The following is an 18164-nucleotide window of genomic DNA, read 5'->3' on the forward strand; positions in this document are numbered from 1 at the left end:
GACTCGGCGCAATAATTGTCCGATGGCTTATTACCTACTGCCTCTATATCTAGCTAACTATCTACCTGGAGTTCCGCAGGGCACTGTCGTCGCCCTTCTGGTAGTCATGGTCTACACTAATGACCTCCGATTAACATTCAGTCCAATATCCGATTATTTTTTAATGATCTTGTTCTTTACCGCCTTTTACTTTATCCTTCCGATTCTGCAATTCTTCAGTCAGATCTACACCTCATTCAAACATGGTGCGGAACGGGATTAATGCGCTAAACGTTAAAAAACTGTACTCATATCATTTCACCGCAAGCACCCTCACCAAACATTAAGGTACACCATTTGCGGTCCCGCAATTCTTTCGGTTAGCACCTATAAATACCTAGGCATCAAACTAACTTCCGATCTTTCTTGGTCATCGCACATATCGCGTTTTCCTAACAACGCTAGCCGCGCACTCGGTTGTATACGACGAAACTTAAAACTTGCGCCCCCTTCACTAAAGATCCAAGCTTACTTAACACTAGTCCGGCCTGAGCTAGAGTATGCATGCGCAATTCGGGACCCCTTTCAATCTAATCATACATTCACACTTGAAGCCGTTCAAAACAGTGCGATAAGATTTATTTACTCAGACTATTCACATTACACTAGCGTCTTTGCCCCCAAACGCCGCGCCAACCTCAAAACATTAGCCTCGCGACGAAAAACATCTCACCTTTGTCTTTTCACAAATTATTAAACGCATCGCCTCCTTCATCTGCTATCACTCCCGCTTACCGGACGTCAGGCCACACACGCCATGGAAAATAAATAAATAAATAAATAAATAAATAAATAAATAAATAAATAAATAAATAAATAAATAAATAAATAAATAAATCTCGCACTCGCTCGCCACCACCATCTCTTACCTTCCTTTCTTTTCGTGCCTTCTCCCGCAGACAACGACCCTGCGCAATAATTGTCCATTATCTTATTATGCTCTTCTCCCCCTGACAAACATGCACTAATTTATATTCATACGAGCGTATGTGTAAGCGTCTATAGCTACTAGTTACAAAAACCACAGGGCTAGCAAAGGTTGTATTCAGGTATATAATGCAGTCTGGCAACCACTTGTGGACAGCCCGACAATTAGGACGTTTTTCTCGGGGTTCTACGGCGCAACTCGGGACTCGGTATAGTGTTGCTTGGAGTTCCCTAATTATTCCAGCATTTCTGCAGTCCTCGCGTACTGCACTACTCCCATCCGTGCATGCTATGGTTTTATCTCTACTCTCAGGAAAGCTTCAGTGTGAAAGAGGCCTTTTCGGGTACTATTACGGTATACCCATGCACTATTCGCCAGTCAGTCAGTCAGTCAGTCACGCACGCGCGCCAACTCGCATTTATAGGTCTAACATTCTTAATTCTTACATTCATACATTATTCGTGCAATACAGCTTGAGAAACTCTTGGGAAAAGTTAGCTGCGCGAATTAAATCCTCATCTTGTGAAAGCCATGCTCCCGAGCGCGAAGTATGCAAGGCTCTTCATGGCCCTTAACGTCCTAGTTAATTAAACTCAGTGATTAACATTTTTCTGCTGCCCTATTATTTTTCCTCAGATGCAGTATCCTTTACCCGACGGCTGACCGCTCCGTGCAATAGTCGCGGCTTCTATTTGATTTTGGTTTTAAACGCTCACGAATCAGCAGTAACTGTCTCTTACCCCCATAGGTGACTTTCACACCGCGGCGGGAAAGATGGGGTAGAAAAAAAGCGTCACTGGACCCGAACAAGAAAGCCACGAGCAGTAGTAGCGGAAAGCCGGCCAGAAAATGCATCTTGGGAAAAAGAGGTCCAGGCTAAAACCAACAGCACTTTCAGTTGCAGCTTAGGAGGATACTGCAGCTGTTCACACCGTTTTTTAGTAAACGCTGGCGCGCCTGCTAATGCGCTTTTATTCCGTGCCGGTTTGATGATGCCAGCGGGTATTAATCGTGGAAGAGCCAGTGACAACGCGGTAACCGACCAATCATAGGCGCCAGATTTGAGACGTCCGGATGGAAATTGAAATAACTTCGTGCAGAGGCATCAGGCTATTGCGTCTACTCGCACAAGTAGGCAGGCGTTGCCTTCACAAAGCGAAAAAAAAATAATAAAATGAAAAAAAAAATGTACTGCGGCCCTTTCCAAATCAAAAATGAACTTGCATTCCCATTATTATCTGCCCTGACAGCGGCCGAAGAAACTCATGAATTGACAAGGGACCTTCTATTGGCTGTGCTCTTTGGCGCATCAACGTGTGCTTAAATGCGAATACAGACGGAAGGAATAAACCGAACGTGACTGCGTAATAAGTGGCTCGGGGGACATTTGCATGATGAGGACGGTGTGGCCACAGGCTTGCGACGTCGTGACGAATGAGTGCGTTGAATGTGACCGACGCTGTGAGTTTGCAATTCATGGTCGCGAAATCGGTCGTGACCACGGAGGCGTCGTGACTGCCTCGTCAGGATTCGCAAGCGCCTATAGGTGTGAGGACTCCACGCAATCTTACATCGGGGAACAGGGTTTGCGGGAGTTATGCATTGTGCGCAGCGCCGGCTTCGACAACAGTCATAGGGGGGACATTGCCTTGAACTACTGCGTTAACAGCGGAGCTGCTCTGGGGCTGCAGCAAGTTTCCCCGTCGCGCAAAAACCGGTTTCTAGTACGCGAAAAATTCACTAAAATGAAAGAAGGCCTACGGCGTTCACATTTCGATATAAGAAAGCTTATATAACCCCAAAAATGTCTTCCCAGCAATGCATTTGTGTTTAGAGGTGAAGTGGACTTGCACCGAGTTCAAATGTACTGAATTCCTGATATTTCTTCCTCGGTCAGACTAAAGTGAACGGCGCTTTTCTTTTGTGTCGCTCTGCCCCAAGAGCCGCACAAAGATGGCGCCCTGTCTTTGTAAATTTGCGTTTGTTTTTAGCTGCATTCGTATGCGCAATTCCATACAGTTCTTAGCGGCAATTCTGAGCAGGGAAATCGATTATTTCGCACGGTGACACCAATCAGAAAGTTGGAGAAATTATCTAGCATAATTAAATGCAGCCAGATGGACAAAGGTCAGGGGCCCCTCGATAGGGTAAAGGCAGCTTTCCAGGCGTGGATTCCCCTTTCAAGGGCCCGCACTTGACCAGGGACGCCTGTACCCATTAAAGAAACCAGTGGGTGCCCGGCGGTACCAGGATTCGAACCCAGTACCTCCCGCATACGAGGCGAGTGCTGTACCTCTGAGCCATCGCTGCGGTTGAACTTTTTTTTTATTCTGCCGCGGGTATGTCTTCTGACTGATATATAGTTGCATGCGTCTCCATGGTCCCTTTCTCAACATGCTACGACGCGCATTGTGCACATTTTTGTCGTGATATATTACGTGTTGCATTATTTTTTTCGTTACACCCCACCAATAGCGTATTATCTCGCCGTTTTCTGCTGCTGTTGTTTTCAGAAGTACAGTCGTCCACAGGCTTAGCTGGAGCATAACGTTTGAGTTTACTGTGAAATATCGCAGAAGTTCCCATAAAAAATGGCCGCGCATCTTTTTTCGTTGCAAATGTCGCCGAAAGATGATAGTCGACTGGCGCCCCTGCCAAGTAAAGGCCTCTCTTCTCTTTCCAGCTCACCTCTCATGCTGTTCCTCTCCCGTCTCGTTCCTGCCAAAATAATACGCTAGAGGTTTGCTCAAGTCAATTTAAATTTACCGCGGTCCACTGCTTCAAGTCGAGTGTTTTGACGCCTGCGCTGCCGTACGGCGGAGACGCGCGTGAATTGAGGCACCGTGCTACAACATTTATAAAACCCCGATGCCCTACTGCACGAGCGTTCCAAGCGGAACGTGGATCCCACCTAGTAGAACCTTTCGTTGCTTTGGCCGTTTGATTTCTTAAATGCCACAGAAGGTAGCATTGCCAAAAGCAGGCGGCGGTTTTCTGTCTTTGATGCAGTATTTTATTTGGTACCACAAAACCAAGCATCCATGAATTTTTTAATCAAGGAACACTGCAAATAGCACTTATGTATTGATTTTCTGCCTTATATTTGCGTAATGTCTTGTTCTCGTTTAACAATGTTAACAAGTATGAACACTGAAACCGGACTTAGATGTTTAGATTTGGCCGTGAGTGTATAAGACTATTGTGCAGATTGTGTTTCACTTTGGCCGGGTGGCGGAACCGAGTCACAGACAGACAGACAGACAGACAGACAGACAGACAGACAGACAGACAGACAGACAGACAGACAGACAGACAGACGGACGGACGGACGGACGGACGGACGGACTAAAATTTCTGCGTTTTAGTAGCCCAAGAAAGACGATAGTCTTTAAAATTGTTTGAAGCAATGTGGAGGTCTTAAGAGCCCCTAAACTTGAAGGAAATGCAGCAGTTGTGACTAAATTACTTACACCAAAGCAGGAGGAAACGATAAATTGGTAAAACGTTGTTCCAGCTGAGCCTGTAGACAACTGCACTGGCGGCCACGAGTGCCAATCACCAATGAACTGCAACTTAAAACGTGAAATCAAAGCCTCTTTCTTAAGCGAAAGATGGTTAAACGCGAAGCTTTCTCCCATGAAACCTGAAAGCAACATCCAAACTGCTTCTACCGTGTCCGAATGACGCAATCTGGTAGACGTCGGCTTCATTACGCGAGGGACCAATGTTTGATTCCTCCAACCAGAATTAAGCGCTTTATTGTTGAGTCGCCTGATGTACCTTCGCTTATCATCATCATCGTTTTGTGAAACCCATTTTGTAAAGTTGGCTTTTCTGCAGTGGGTTTTGGCGCGACATTATTAAGGAAACATAGAAAGCTCCGCTTTAAAACTCGATGCCATTTCGTTTGCGGAGGAGTGCGCATATTTTATTGGCTGCAGGAGGCGTGGCTAGCCGAGTTTGAGGCCCAGGATGTTGTGGATGGCGTTTCCGAGGCCCAGGGCGAGGTTGTGGATGGTGTCGATGATTCCCGACAGGAAGCTGTAGCAGACCTTCACTAACTTCATAAGTCCCGACTCCAAGGTTCGGTAGAGGCTGTCCAGGATTGAGTGCGCCTCGTTCGGGTTACGAATCTTGCCCGACGCTACGCCGCCGATGAACTCGCGAAACCTTGCCTCGCCATCCCGGTTCCTGCGGTACAAGAGGGCGTTTCGTGCGTGTACGTATATTGCAGCGAACTATACCCTCTGGTTTGTTTATTCCTGTGTTATGTTGAGTGCATCTGGCCACGCCAAGCTTCCTTATCTTAGAAGTGAGGCGTGCGTTTCCGTCTCTTTTTTACTATGCCAGGCTGCAGGCTTCTGTTATTTGATAAGAACAGTGTATCACCTGATCGTCGCTCGAACAGAATGTTCGTCCTTGATCACCGATGTTCTAGATCTGATTCGATGGTTTTCGAAGCATAAACGCTAAAAGATAAATGCTCGAAAGACAAGCATTGCGGTATTCAATTCGGCGACACTCGCCTGCGCACGTAACTGTGTCGACTGCTGCCTCGCTACTTGTATTCTTTGAGTTCCTAGGGAAGCACAAGTTCACTCCAATAATCTTTGGTCCTTGAAGAAAGTTGCGTCGTCCTTGGCTACGTGACAACATGGAAGCAAAGGCAAAGAAATCGCGTGCGGCTGCCATCCCACTGGGCAAGGATGTGACTTCAGAACTCGGGCCGCAATCTCTACCGGCGCTTCATCTTTCTGTTCTCGTTTATTTTCCGTACCGTGCTCATTAAACGGGCCATGAAAACGATATACAACTTCGCTCAGTTCGACAGAAGTAGCCTTTGGTAACTCCCTCAGCTGCATTCCAGCTATGAGAGACTTTTTTCCCCGAAAAAAAAAACGCGAGAAATATTGAAAAACTTTCAAATTTCGCGCTACAGTGACGTAATATGGGCAGGATTGGCGTAATGTGAGCCAGCACTAAAAGCATAGTTATCACTGTGTTAACTGCAAGTTAATATTCAAGTTGATTGTAGGGTTTAACACGCCGACGCAACGCAGGCGATGAGGCGCGCCGTAGTGGAGGGCTCCGGATTAATTTTGCCCACCTGGGGATCTTTAATGTGCGCCGAGATCTCGTACAAACGGGCGTCTTTCCCTTTCGCCTCCACCAGAAAAGCGGCCGCCGCGGCCGGGAATCGAATTCGCGTCCTCGTGCTCAGCAGCAGAACGCCTTAGCCACTACGCCACTGCAGCGGGTGTTACTATTCAAGTGATACGACGAAACGAAATTAGGGGGTACCAGTACAACCGCCCAGTCGTGTTTCTTGGCGTTAACTTATGTCGGAGGCCTCCAATTACACAAGCAAGATTCCGTGACGTCACACATTAATCGCCAAAAAGATGCTGGGGAGTCTTCACTGCTTCGTGTATAATTTTTTTTAATTTCTCGATTATTATAAGTATGCGGTAAAACTACTATTTTTGTAGTCGGGACAAAAGCAGTATTTTTAATGAACCAAACTTGTATTTTGTCTTCATGGTCCCTTTACTGTTCCTTTTTCACGACAGTCGGCTACATTTTAAACTCGTGTCATTCGGCTAACTGAAGACGACAGACGACCGTGGCGACTTCTAGGCAGTCAGGTTTATAGTGGTATCCCCGCCCGCTATAGCTTCCGCAGCTGAAAGAGAGGACAAGATGGCATCGGCTGGAGTTTTTATCGTTTTGTTATGTTTATTCCTCCTCTTCCTCTTTAGCTGCTAGGAAATAAATATCAATTTAAGTTATCGCAATTATTGTTTCCTTTTCTGGTGGCCGCCTTTTGCAGACTCCCAAAAAAACTGGCTGCAACTACACTAGACGCACTTCCACACTTATCATGTGAGGACAGGTTTCACGCCGCACCCCTCGCTCTAAATCTCGGGGGTATAATGCATGATGATAAAAATGTTTTTAAAATTAATCTCGCGTACAGATGAGCCTACTAGTCACAGATTGCTACGAAATGCAGCATTTGATGAAATTGTTTGTACGCACATCTCCACGTGTTCTTACATAAAGCGCTGAATCTTTCATATTAAACCTTTTCTTTCGTATTAAACCTGACCATTCAACAGCAAGCCTCGGGGGCTTCCGAGTGAGCGGCATTTCACGCCAGCGCGCATGCGTGCTCACGATGACTGTAGCTGAACGATCAGCTGGTCCAGTCTCCCGAGGCGCGTCTCGAGGCGGCGCCGTCGGAGGCCGCCCAGGCGCCTTGAGCCCGTGGAGTCCTCGTCCATCTTCTTGCGAATAACATCACGGACGGCCGTCAGGTTGCGCTCTGTGTCGCGTCCCCGTTGCAACTTCTTCTGGATCTCGGTAATGAGCACGGCTTCGTCTCGCAAAATCTGCGCAGTTCAGTTGTTAGTCGAGCGCATGTCTGCAACTTAGCCATGACGCGGGAACGGCATGCATTGGCAGTCAAGGCGAGAAGATGAGGTGGGGTAGAGATCATTATAAGGCATAATACAAACAACAAACCCTTGGGAGGCGTATTTCCATTGTTCCACAAGGATCTGCGTAGGCAGACAGGGATCGAGACGCGGCGCCAGATAGAAAAGATGTCCGAGAGCCAGCAAGCGGGAGTATGCTGCACTCCACGCTGGGGTATGTGTCATCACTATCATGATCGCCTCCAAACTAGCCCTGTCATTAAAGATTTCATCCCCGCATCGGCCAGCCATGATCACGAACCCTGCTGTCTGACACACGTGGAAAGTCGGACATACGAGAAAAACAATTTAACGTTTTAGCTTACCGTGCATGTCATGTGTACCGCGACCCGACTGCGCATGCGCGCGCGGGCATGGCAAGGAGGGCCACCCTTTACCGGAACGAATTCGCGGACACGGCCAGGCGGGGGCCGCCCGCCAGCTGAACTAAGCCGCTGTACAAGAACGAATGCGCACCGCCCAGTCGGGTCTCGGTACGCACGGCGCACACGGTAATGCTAAAACTCTTTAATAAAGATACAGTTATGGCATAGCGGAGAACCGGTCCTGGTACGGCACCCGGTAACCGACCGGTGCCACTGCGCGGGCGCGGGGGGGGGGGGGGGGGTGGGGGGGGGGGGGAGAGAGAGACCGGCTGGGCGCCTGCGCAGGTGCACCGACCGTGTACCGGGCGCCGTACCGGAACCGTTTTTCCGATCTGCTATAACTCTCTAATAACAGCGATTTTTACTTACGTATCGGACAGTGGAGTAGTATCCATGAGAGTAAGGTACAAAGCACAGACAAGGAGCTGTCAGAGTAACCGATAGAACGCGAAGAACAAACGGGATAACGAAAGATAGCGATAGAGGAGTTCACGAACCGCTCCCGTTTGAACTAATGTGCGGGAAAACTACGTTGCCCAAATTTGTATATCGGTCTCGTTCACTAACGACTTTTATGTGTTTTACATTTTGAGTACTACCAATCATGATGTTTGTATGCTATGCAGGCGGTTCGACTATACGTGCGCGTGTCTCGCGAGGTCATTTATCGAGTCGCAATGACCTTGAGCAGCCGGAGCGTAAATGTGGCAGTTGTGAGGTCACGCCACGTGATCCGCTGCGGTGAAACGTCGCATTTGCGCTTCGCTCGGAGCCTCGCAGCTGTGGTACCCCTTTAGGCGAGGGTTTACTGGCTGCTTCGCCGGCGCGTGATCGCTCAGCCTCTCCGCGGATGGCGTGGCCGTCTGGGCGTGCGCTTCACAACTAGGTTTACAAGTGTTAAACGTCACCCTTTTTTATGTCACCTGAACATACAAACTGAACAGTTAATCTGACTGCTGTCAGAGGTGAGCGACCTTCAAGTGGTGGCTGACCGTTCTTAATGCGTAGCATTCTTTGCCGAGTGCCCCCACAGCCAGGACCGTGTAACGCGTTGCTTTTCCACAAAAATGCATATGCCGCGGAAGTTCCACCTGTAATCGCTATAATGGCGTAAATAGAGATAACTGGTCGCACAAAATTTTGGAAAACTAGAAATAAAGAAAATATAAAATAATTACGGAAAATGGCGTACCGTTTAACGCCCTGAATTTCCACAATAATGCAGATTTTGCGAAAGTTCTAAATGTAATCGTTATAATAACGTAAATTGAGATAATTGGTCCGGCAGAATTTAAACAAAATTAAAGAAAAAAGTATTTCAGGATAACGGAAAATGGTGAAACGTATAATGCATGGCATTTCTACAATAATGCGGATTTCGCCAAAGTTCTACCTGTAATCGTTAGAATATCGTAAATGGACAGAATTGGTTGAACGAAATTTTGAAAAACGTAAAAAATCCGAGAAATATAAAATAATTACGGAAAATGCCGAATCATGTAACGCCCTGCATTTCCATAATAATGCAGATTTAGCGGAAGTTCTAAATGCAATCGTTATAATAACGCAAACGGGGATAATTGGTCGAGCGGATTTTTTAAAAAATTAGAAAATAACAAAAATATTTAAAAATTACAGAAAAGGGCAAATGTATAACGCATGGCATTTTCACAATAATGCAGGGTTGCCAAAAGTTCCACCTGTAAAACGCTTATAATAGCGTAAATCGAGATACTTGGTTGAACGAAATTTTGAAAGACTAAGAAAATAAATACAATATAAAATAATTACGAAAACTGGTGAAGGGCGTAACAATTTCCACAATAATGCAGATTTGGGGAAAGTTCCACCAGTAGTCGTTATAATGGCGTAAATGGAGATAATTGGTCGAACAAAATTTTGAATAAATAATAAATAACAAGAATATGGAAAAATGCGGGAAATTGGAAATCCTATAAGACGTGCATTTCCACAATAATGCTGATTTTGCGGAAGTCCCGCCTATAATCGTGATATTAGCGTAAAGGAGATAAATGGTAGAAATAAATTTTGAAACACTAAAAAAAACAAGCAAAATATTAAAAAGGTTACGGAAAGGGGCGAACCCTAAGCCCTGCATTTCCACAATATTGCAGATTTCGCAAAAGTTCCGCTGCTAATCGTTATAATAGCGTAAATTAAGATAATTGGTCGGGCAGGACTTCGGAATACCAAATAATTTGGCTGGAAATAACTCAAACTCAAGACAGGCGGCATAAAAATGCTATGCATTAGTAGATAATTCTCTGAATTTCTGCAGAATTTTTCGCCTGGTGGACCCCCAACACTCCAATGTCGGAAAATAAACTTGAAACTTGAAACAGCTATTTTTTGGCGAATACCAGATCGTTGGCCGAAACACCCCTAAAACGTTCCTGCAGACTGACTATTTACGTCGGAAGGGGGCGAAGACGGCATGGGGTTTTCACGCGCAGGCAGGGGACAATTAACCGAATCAACAGCTGGGCTAGGTGGCATCCGTGTCCTTCCTAAACAGCGCTTGACAACACGACGACGAGGAAGAGGGTCACAAGACGGCGCTGACTCTCAACTACATCTTTAATCGGAAGAAAACACATACACATACAATCATGCACCACACGTGTCTCTAAACGTCATCCCTGCACAGCGGTGCGCCAAGCCTACCCCCCCCCCCCCAAAAAAAAAAAAAAAAAAACACACACACACAACCTAGGCATCGTCTTTGACATGAAAAGACACAGAAGCATGGCTGATGCACTTTCCTTCACTTTTTCTTACATGAAACGCTTCCACCAACTCTCTTGTCAACTCGTCATTATGGCGCCAAAGAATACACGTGTTCTTGTAAACAATGGGTTGCATTTTTCTTGACTGTTTTCCTCGTGGCCTTACAGTGCCGAGTGATATGTTTGAATGGATTATTCTTAAATGAAGCACGGTGCTCCAAAAGCCGTACAGGATACAACCATCCGCGAAGTACTTGCTACTGCTCCGTACCAAGCACAACGTGGCTTGCCCGCCACATTGCCCCACATTGCCCGCCACATTGCCCGCCACATTATGACCCCAAGAGGATGGGTTCACCTTTCGGCCGGTTTCACTTTTAACGATGTCGAGGCTGAATGGTTGTTGACGTTGCTGGATTAATTCAGTTTGGATGATAACTCTGGGGGCGAAGTCCTGGGTTTCGACGAACTGTTCTGGCTGCCCTGAAGAAGAACAAAAGGAAAAAGCCGATGCTGCGCAATTAGGCGCACCAATAGAAACGCACAGGTCGCGAAGAAGCTCAGTCAACAAAGTGACGTGCGCAGGCGAAAAAGAATGGAACATGCGCTTCACTGGGGGCACAGATAACACAGCTCGGCGCAGCCGGGCGGCTCGTCTGTGGCCCGGTGAAGCGCATGTTCAATTCTTTCTTTCTGATGCCGCACAGATTACTTTATTTGATATGGAGAATGTTTCGCCCTAACGCCACTTGCCTAGAAAATTATTTTTTTTTATCTACAGTGTTCTCGATGTATTTCGACGGTTCGAGAAACACCCGCGCCGAAAGAAAGATAAATGGCAGCAGAGCAGACGCCGCGGCATTCGATTGCCCGACACTCGCCTGCGCACGTCACTTTGTTAACTGCTGCTTCGCCGCCTGTGTGTTTCTTGAGTTGTTAGGGGATCACACGTTCACTCCAATAAACTTGTTTTTCCTTCAAGCCAGCTGCGTCATATTTGGCTTCGTGACATCTAACAATTAAAAGGCATGGTTCGTGGCATTAATGAGATAATCCGTGTGGCATAAGAAAAAAAAAAAAAGAATGGAACATGCGCTTCACTCGGGGCACATACAGTACAGCCTGACCATAAAACCAAAATCATAAATAAACAAACTCAATGCATGTTCCGCGGCAATATTCAAAACGGGAAACAAATACTGAAAAAGCGGTGACGGCTGTGCTTGTACAAAAAGAGAAATAAAATAATAAGTTGGCGTTGTGCTTATAGGCCTAATGCGATGTTCTTTCATAATCAGATCATTGTTTAAACATTTAGATATGGGAATTTCACATTTCATATTCACACGTCCTTTCCTTTGCACGCCTGAAGAGAAGGTTTCGACCCGAAGGGTGCACGCTCTTTCAGTATCGACAATCAGCGATCGTAAGTTTTAAATGCAGAGCATTTCTTTAACTCACGATGTCACCCGTTCTAGTTGTCCATCGTAGTCCGCACCCCTCCCCCTACACTATATAGACCCTTTGCAAAAAGGCGGACAACACTGAGAATTGAGCGGTGGTAACACTGGTGGTGAACGCGACGACGCCATTAGAAAGGAAGCAGGTCGTAGCAACGCCGTTGCGTAGGCACGTTTTCGCCCATGGCTTCACGAGTCTGTTGCCCCACAATGCGTATGCAATTACGTGGACTGTGGACGGTAGCTACCCCATAGAAACTCTGTGCTCGCAGCCTTTTCGCTTCCTTTCTAATGGCGGCGCAGCGGGCGCACAGTGTTGCCAGAGTGGCTTGCTGCTTTTCCGCCAACGATTTGGCCATTTTGCAAAATAATACTTACCGGCGCCTGGTTTCGATACCACGACCTGCGGGCGGAACGCAAGGTACATGGTGATCTACCCACTGCGCCACAAAGCCGACACAGAATGGAAGGCTATGAACGCGCCTTACCGTAATTACCCGATTCTAACGCGCCCCCGATTCTAACGCGCACCCTATTTTTCAGGCAAAAAACGGAAAAAACTTGCACCTCCGATTGTAACGCGCAAGGAACTTCGTGAGCAAGAAAAACGAATGCCATAGAAACGGGCGATTTATTTCCCGAAGTAATTTCACTCATCTCACTCCTCGTCACTCTCCGAGAGCTCCTTGTCGCCTTCTGCTGACCGCAACATCTCGTCATCGGTGTCGGCAAGCACGTTCGCAATGCCACACTTCTGAACGAACCTTCAACCATGTTCGATGGGATCGTGGCCGACGCCTGCCGACTCAGCTCGCCCTGACAGACAGGAGCCAGGAGCTGCTGGGAACATATGGGTCCCGTAACTAGGGACCACCCCATTTGGTGCCAGCGTGCACCACCGATTTCGTTTTGGGCTCAATAAACGTTGATTCCTCCTCCTCCTCGCACGCCCATCCCGCGAGCTTCTCCAGAGGCGTACGCTTCAGCCAACCGCTCGTTGTGAACGCGCGGGAGCCGCTCGTAAGCCGCGGAAGCGGCGCACCTTCGTTGCCGCTGCTGCCATTGCTGCTATCAAGCGCGCAAGTGGAATAATTTGACAATCTGTGTCACCGCCGATAGAAAAGCCTAGGCACCTAGATCCGAAAAATTGTTGCTAAAAGCTTTGGTGCCATCTTGAGATGGAGATGGCGATGGGTGGAACGAAATTTCAGCAGTTTCGGCAGTTTCGGTTTTGAATCCGATTCTAACGCGCATGGGATTTTTCGGCCTATTTTTGCGGAAAAAAGGTGCGCGTTAGAATCGGGTAAGTACGGTATATCCTTGACTCACCCCTCCCCCTACACTATATAAAAAAAATAATACTTTCCGGCGCCTGGTTTCGATCCCACGACCCTGCGGGCGGAACGCAAGGTACATGGTGCTGTACCCACTGCGCCACAAAGACGACACAGAATGGAGGGGTACGAACGCGCCTTATATCCTTGACTCATTCAAACTACGTCAAGAAGCTGCTGATACAGCAGCAGCAAGAACAAGAACAACTTCAACAATGACGTCTCCAATCGACTCCCTCGAATGGGGGGATTAACTCAACCAGAGGCATCTAGACGTCGACGACGCAACAACAGCCAGAGAAGAAAAGAGAGAGAAGAGAAGAATAATAATCATACCCACCTGCTAATAAATGATGTCACGTGACCACGTGATTACGTCTCCTGATTTAATTACGATACAACAACCAACAGCAACAAGTGCAACAACATTAACGTAACGCAAACTACTTAACGTCGTGTGCCCCCGGAAATGCTCTGTATTTGATCGTGCCCCTCGCGAGGGGGATGTTTTTGACCACGACGAATTCTCGTTCGATGACCATTCTGGTAATGTTTGGAGCATCAATGACCTTAAAGCCGCCTTAGAAATATTTGGACACTCAGTAACCAAGGCTGAAACGGTGGCTATCTATGGAGTAAACGCAATTAGGTCAATTTACTACGTCTTTTCTGCAACGGCGGACAATTTTTTGTTTACCAACAGGGCTTTTTGGCCTCTTCTCTGCATTAAGGTCATTAATTCATTCATTCATTCATTCATTCATTTACCTGAAAATAAAATACTCGTTTACTGAACAATCAAGGGGCACATCAGACCAAAATAGGAAAATTAAGACCAAGTAGATGAGTGTCTTACCAAAGTTAATTGACGGATAGGCCACCACGGCGGACAAGAAAAGTGCTGTAAATAATTTCGTTAGCATCCCGACCGGTTGTATGAGTGCAATTTCACGTTCACTTGCGGAAAGGGTTGTGCGGGCACAATTTGTTTTCTTAAATGTTCTTCTGCTACGCTCCACTTCTTCGCGCAAGCCTTTCTTCCATCCTTCAACATCTTCCAACAAATCACCCTACCTGCCCTCCGAGAAAATAAAGCATCGTTACGGTACACGAAGCCGTCCACGTGACAGCGTACACTCTGTCTCAAAAAACGAGTGCTCTGCTACCGAGGCTACAACGGCGTTATCAGGTAATCAGCGCCCCCCGTAGGGGAAGTTGCGGCAACACCCTTTGTGTGGGCCGCAGCGGCCGCTTTTCTGATGAAGGCGAAAAGCAAAAACGCCCGTACGTACGAGATTTTGGCGCATGTTAAAGATCCTCAAGCGCACCTCATCGCCTGCGTTGTGTCGGCGCGTTAAACCTTACAATCAATCAATCAACTCTTTGTGTGACGCACAACACACGTCGTCGTCTTTTCCGATCGGCCGTCGAACGGAATTTATTTATTATCGCATGCGTACGTCGCGCGTATATACAAACCCGGGCCATTCGGGAGGACAGCGCGGAACTGGCAGTCTTGATCCCAGTGGCCTCGAGAATGGGTCGTAGGCGGCCAGGCAGTATACGCAATCAGGCTGCCGTTGTTACTGAGCAGTATGAGAAACTATGCCACCTGTGTGCCGAGATCTCCCCAGCTGCATTCCAGGGATGCAGGAAAGGCCGTATTGTTCCCAACGACAGCAACACGGGCAAGAAGGGATGTGGGGTTGATTAAAGAAAGAAAAAGCGCCGGGAATCGCGCGGTGGCTTCGCCCCGCGGTAGGGGTGCCAACTGATTTCTCCTTATTTACTATCCGTCAAAATAACGCAGTTTAAAGCAGCTTGTGAAGGTAAATCAGGGCTGGAATTCTCAGTTTTGTCCCTTTCATGTCCATTTTAAACTGTCTTATTTGAACGAGCCCTGATTGGCCGAAAACAGACGACCCGGATGTGAAGAAGCACAAGCAAGGCGGGGCGTGGTTTTCTGCGCACCTCATTGGTCAGAGGCGTCGCAAGGGCAACTACGTCACGATTGAAACGGACGCGAAATGGACATTTTTGAAAAATACAGACTCAGAGTTCCGTCCGAAGGGTGGAATTACAATTTTGATTATTTCAAAATCGCCTGTTTTGGGCAGCTTGAAGAAACCACAAGGCAGCGTTGCCACTTCCGGTGACTACCCGCCGCGGTGGCTCAGTGGCTAAGGCGTTGCGCTGCTGAGCACGAGGTCGCGGGTTCGATTCCCGGCCGCGGCGGCCGCTTTTCTGATGGAGGCGAAAAGCAAAAACGCCCGTGTGTACGAGATTTCGGCGCACGATAAAGATCCCCAGGTGGTCAAAATTAATCCGGAGCCCTCCACTACGGCGCGCCTCATCGCCTGCGTTGCGTCGGCGCGTTAAACCCCACAATCAATCAATCACTTCCGGTGACTGCTTCGCCCCAGACATGTCACTCAAAGCTTCCCCCCTGCGGAACTTGGTCGTCCTGTTTGTTTCGCGTCATTGTTTTCTAGACTAATTTTATTTGTTACGCGAGCTTAAACGAGAGCATCTGTGACTGTTTTGTACCGAAAGCGTGTATTACCGGTCCGTGCACAAACTACATATGCCGCAACATAGCGATTTGCCATAAGCAACAGTATTAATCAGGTTAGACACACCGCGCTGTACAAACGCGCGAGATAACGACAGATTAGGCAAAAAAAGCTTAGGTTGCATGGCTCGATGCGTGCCAGAGCTTCAACGAAGGTATGCATGCGCGCCGATCGCTCCTTCCTCGCTGCACCGAAGCATACGCTTACGCTTTCAGTAAAAAATTGCAACCGTTTGCGGTAATTAAGCTCGCTGACAGCTCTCACGCCGTTTTGGGCGACCTGTTCTAACTGAGCGTCTGCATGGTCGGCCGGTTGCGTTGCCCATGCAAGGCCCATTGCGTTTACCGAAGAAGCCTGTGAGTTGCTTTAGATCGTCTCCAGCTGGTAGACCGTTGCCTTTTGTAGACCATTGCCTTCGAACAGGTGCGCGGCTTCACTGGCGTAAATTCAACGTAAAAAAACGTAAATTCAACTCGTATCCGCCTGAATATCCATGATGCACAAAGTTGGCTAGGGTTACTCAGGGACAGCTTTACGTACATGAGGAGTTACCACTGTCCATGAAGTACACGAAGAGTTAAAGTACATGAAGAGTTAAAATATATATTTGTTCTCGCTGCAGTTCTAGTAGTTTGCTTCATTTACAGGCATGCGACTCCATGTAACGTAGTCGCTGTTGCATGGTGTGCCCGTCATCGCGACTTTTGTTGCCCCGTTACATACTGACGCGTGCATCCACTGCTACACTCAATTTTAAAATCATCATAGCAGTGTGCGCAAGTGAAGGGCCTTCGTACTGGTGGCGAAGAAACGAACGTGCCTTTCTAGAAGAATTTTCCTTGCCCTCTTTCTGGCCTTTCTTTGAAGTTTTGTGGGCTCAAGGGTATCGTTCTTTCAATGCTCAATCGATTTGGCATGACGGACGGATGTATAGTCATTTAAAAAAAAACAGGCTACAGACCACAAGAACACCCGCAAACTTCCGCGCTCCCCCCCCCTTCCCCCACATACGGGTGCGCGCTGATGTGATTCTGCCTGGATTTTGAGCAACAGTCAGCATTACTTAAGTAACCAAAATGACCGAGGAATCATCACCGTAAACAGGAATTATCTCCGCAAACTTTGCAATTTTTTTGCCAATATATTATGTCGTAGCCTGAAACCATGCTTCAGTTTGAACATCACGGTCGCTGTCAACCAAGTGATCGAGTGCCTAACGCTAATATTACGGTCCGTTTCGGGCTGAAACACGGTAGTCTGTAGCATTTATGTACGCGGGGCCATGCCCTTACGCATGTTTTCTAGGTGCACTGCAGGCAACAAAATGCTAACTTGTTTCGAGCATCGACCCACGCCCGAAGGTCATGCTGGGTCTGTACAACATGCTCCGTTTTCTGGTGGACCAAGGAGCTTCCCAACATAGTTTCCATTTCCCGTGTCGCTAACGAAAACTACAAAATTCCTATGCACCCTATACATTCCCACCCATGCTGTTTTATCGTTTAGCTTTAGAACCGACAGTGTGTACTCGGATGAACAAAGCAGCGCACGCATCCTCTAAAAAGTATGTTCTTTCATTCATGTTTCAAACCAGAATGGTAGGACCTCATTATAATTCTTTCCTCAGGTCTCACAACGAAATTTCACACGCAGCAAGATCTTGCTCAACTTGCGTAGAACATGACCAACGGCAACACTATGTTCAGACAACGCCGTCTTTGCATTAATATTTGTTCTTGCTAAATTTAAAGTTCTATATAGCATTGAATAGTGAAATTTGCAGTGACTTGCTCTACCTTATCCAGGAGTGGTACCTACAACTAAAGGGGATGGCCGCCGCAGAAAAGTTGCTGGATAGCAACCGCCTTCAGGCAGACTATAGGGCATTTATGCACGAAGGATTGAAAACTTGACAGAGAATAATGCAAGCATTTTAAAACACCAAGGGGGAGCTCATTAAAGCAGAGTCTACAGTTGGGCTGTACGGAAATGTTAACCAGATTGATGTTGTTACAAAGCACCAGATTCTCATGTCCGCGCAGCGTCTCTGGAAGCTACGAGGTGGACTGCGTCACAGAATCAAAACAGAAGCGAAAATTACAACTGACAAGGCTTGACAATACCGATGGCTGAATTATTCCGCTTTGCGTGAGGGCTTAGTCCTACCATGTTCGTGCAATCATACCAGCGCTACACATAACGTAAGTGCATAGATTCGATG

General features: G+C 47.2%; 1 protein-coding gene across 1 annotated transcript; it reads right to left on the reverse strand.

Annotated features, from left to right (window-relative positions):
• Positions 1–4815: 4815 nt before the first annotated feature.
• LOC144157968 (uncharacterized) lies at positions 4816–14507 on the reverse strand. The gene is made up of 4 exons (XM_077688673.1): positions 14227–14507; positions 10935–11059; positions 7145–7359; positions 4816–5158 (listed from the first exon to the last, which is right to left on the reverse strand). The coding sequence occupies exons 1-4, from the start codon at positions 14291–14293 to the stop codon at positions 4918–4920; spliced, it is 648 nt and encodes a 215-aa protein (XP_077544799.1). The 5' UTR covers positions 14294–14507; the 3' UTR covers positions 4816–4917.
• Between the last annotated feature and the right edge of the window lie 3657 nt (positions 14508–18164).

This window comes from Haemaphysalis longicornis, unplaced genomic scaffold (assembly GCF_048455015.1).
Source record: "Haemaphysalis longicornis isolate Haplotype H1 unplaced genomic scaffold, Haemaphysalis longicornis Haplotype H1 scaffold_10, whole genome shotgun sequence".
NCBI classification, from domain to species: Eukaryota; Metazoa; Arthropoda; class Arachnida; order Ixodida; family Ixodidae; genus Haemaphysalis; species Haemaphysalis longicornis.

Bases quoted from the DNA above. Each gene is read 5' to 3' on its own strand.
- LOC144157968 (XM_077688673.1), bottom strand. From the start codon at position 14,293: ATGCTAACGAAATTATTTACAGCACTTTTCTTGTCCGCCGTGGTGGCC. The intron at 11,060-14,226 runs GTAAGACACTCA...GTTCTTCTTCAG, and splicing joins CTATCCGTCAATTAACTTTG to GGCAGCCAGAACAGTTCGTC. The intron at 5,159-7,144 runs GTGAGCACGCAT...CTTGTACCGCAG, and splicing joins ATCGTTCAGCTACAGTCATC to GAACCGGGATGGCGAGGCAA.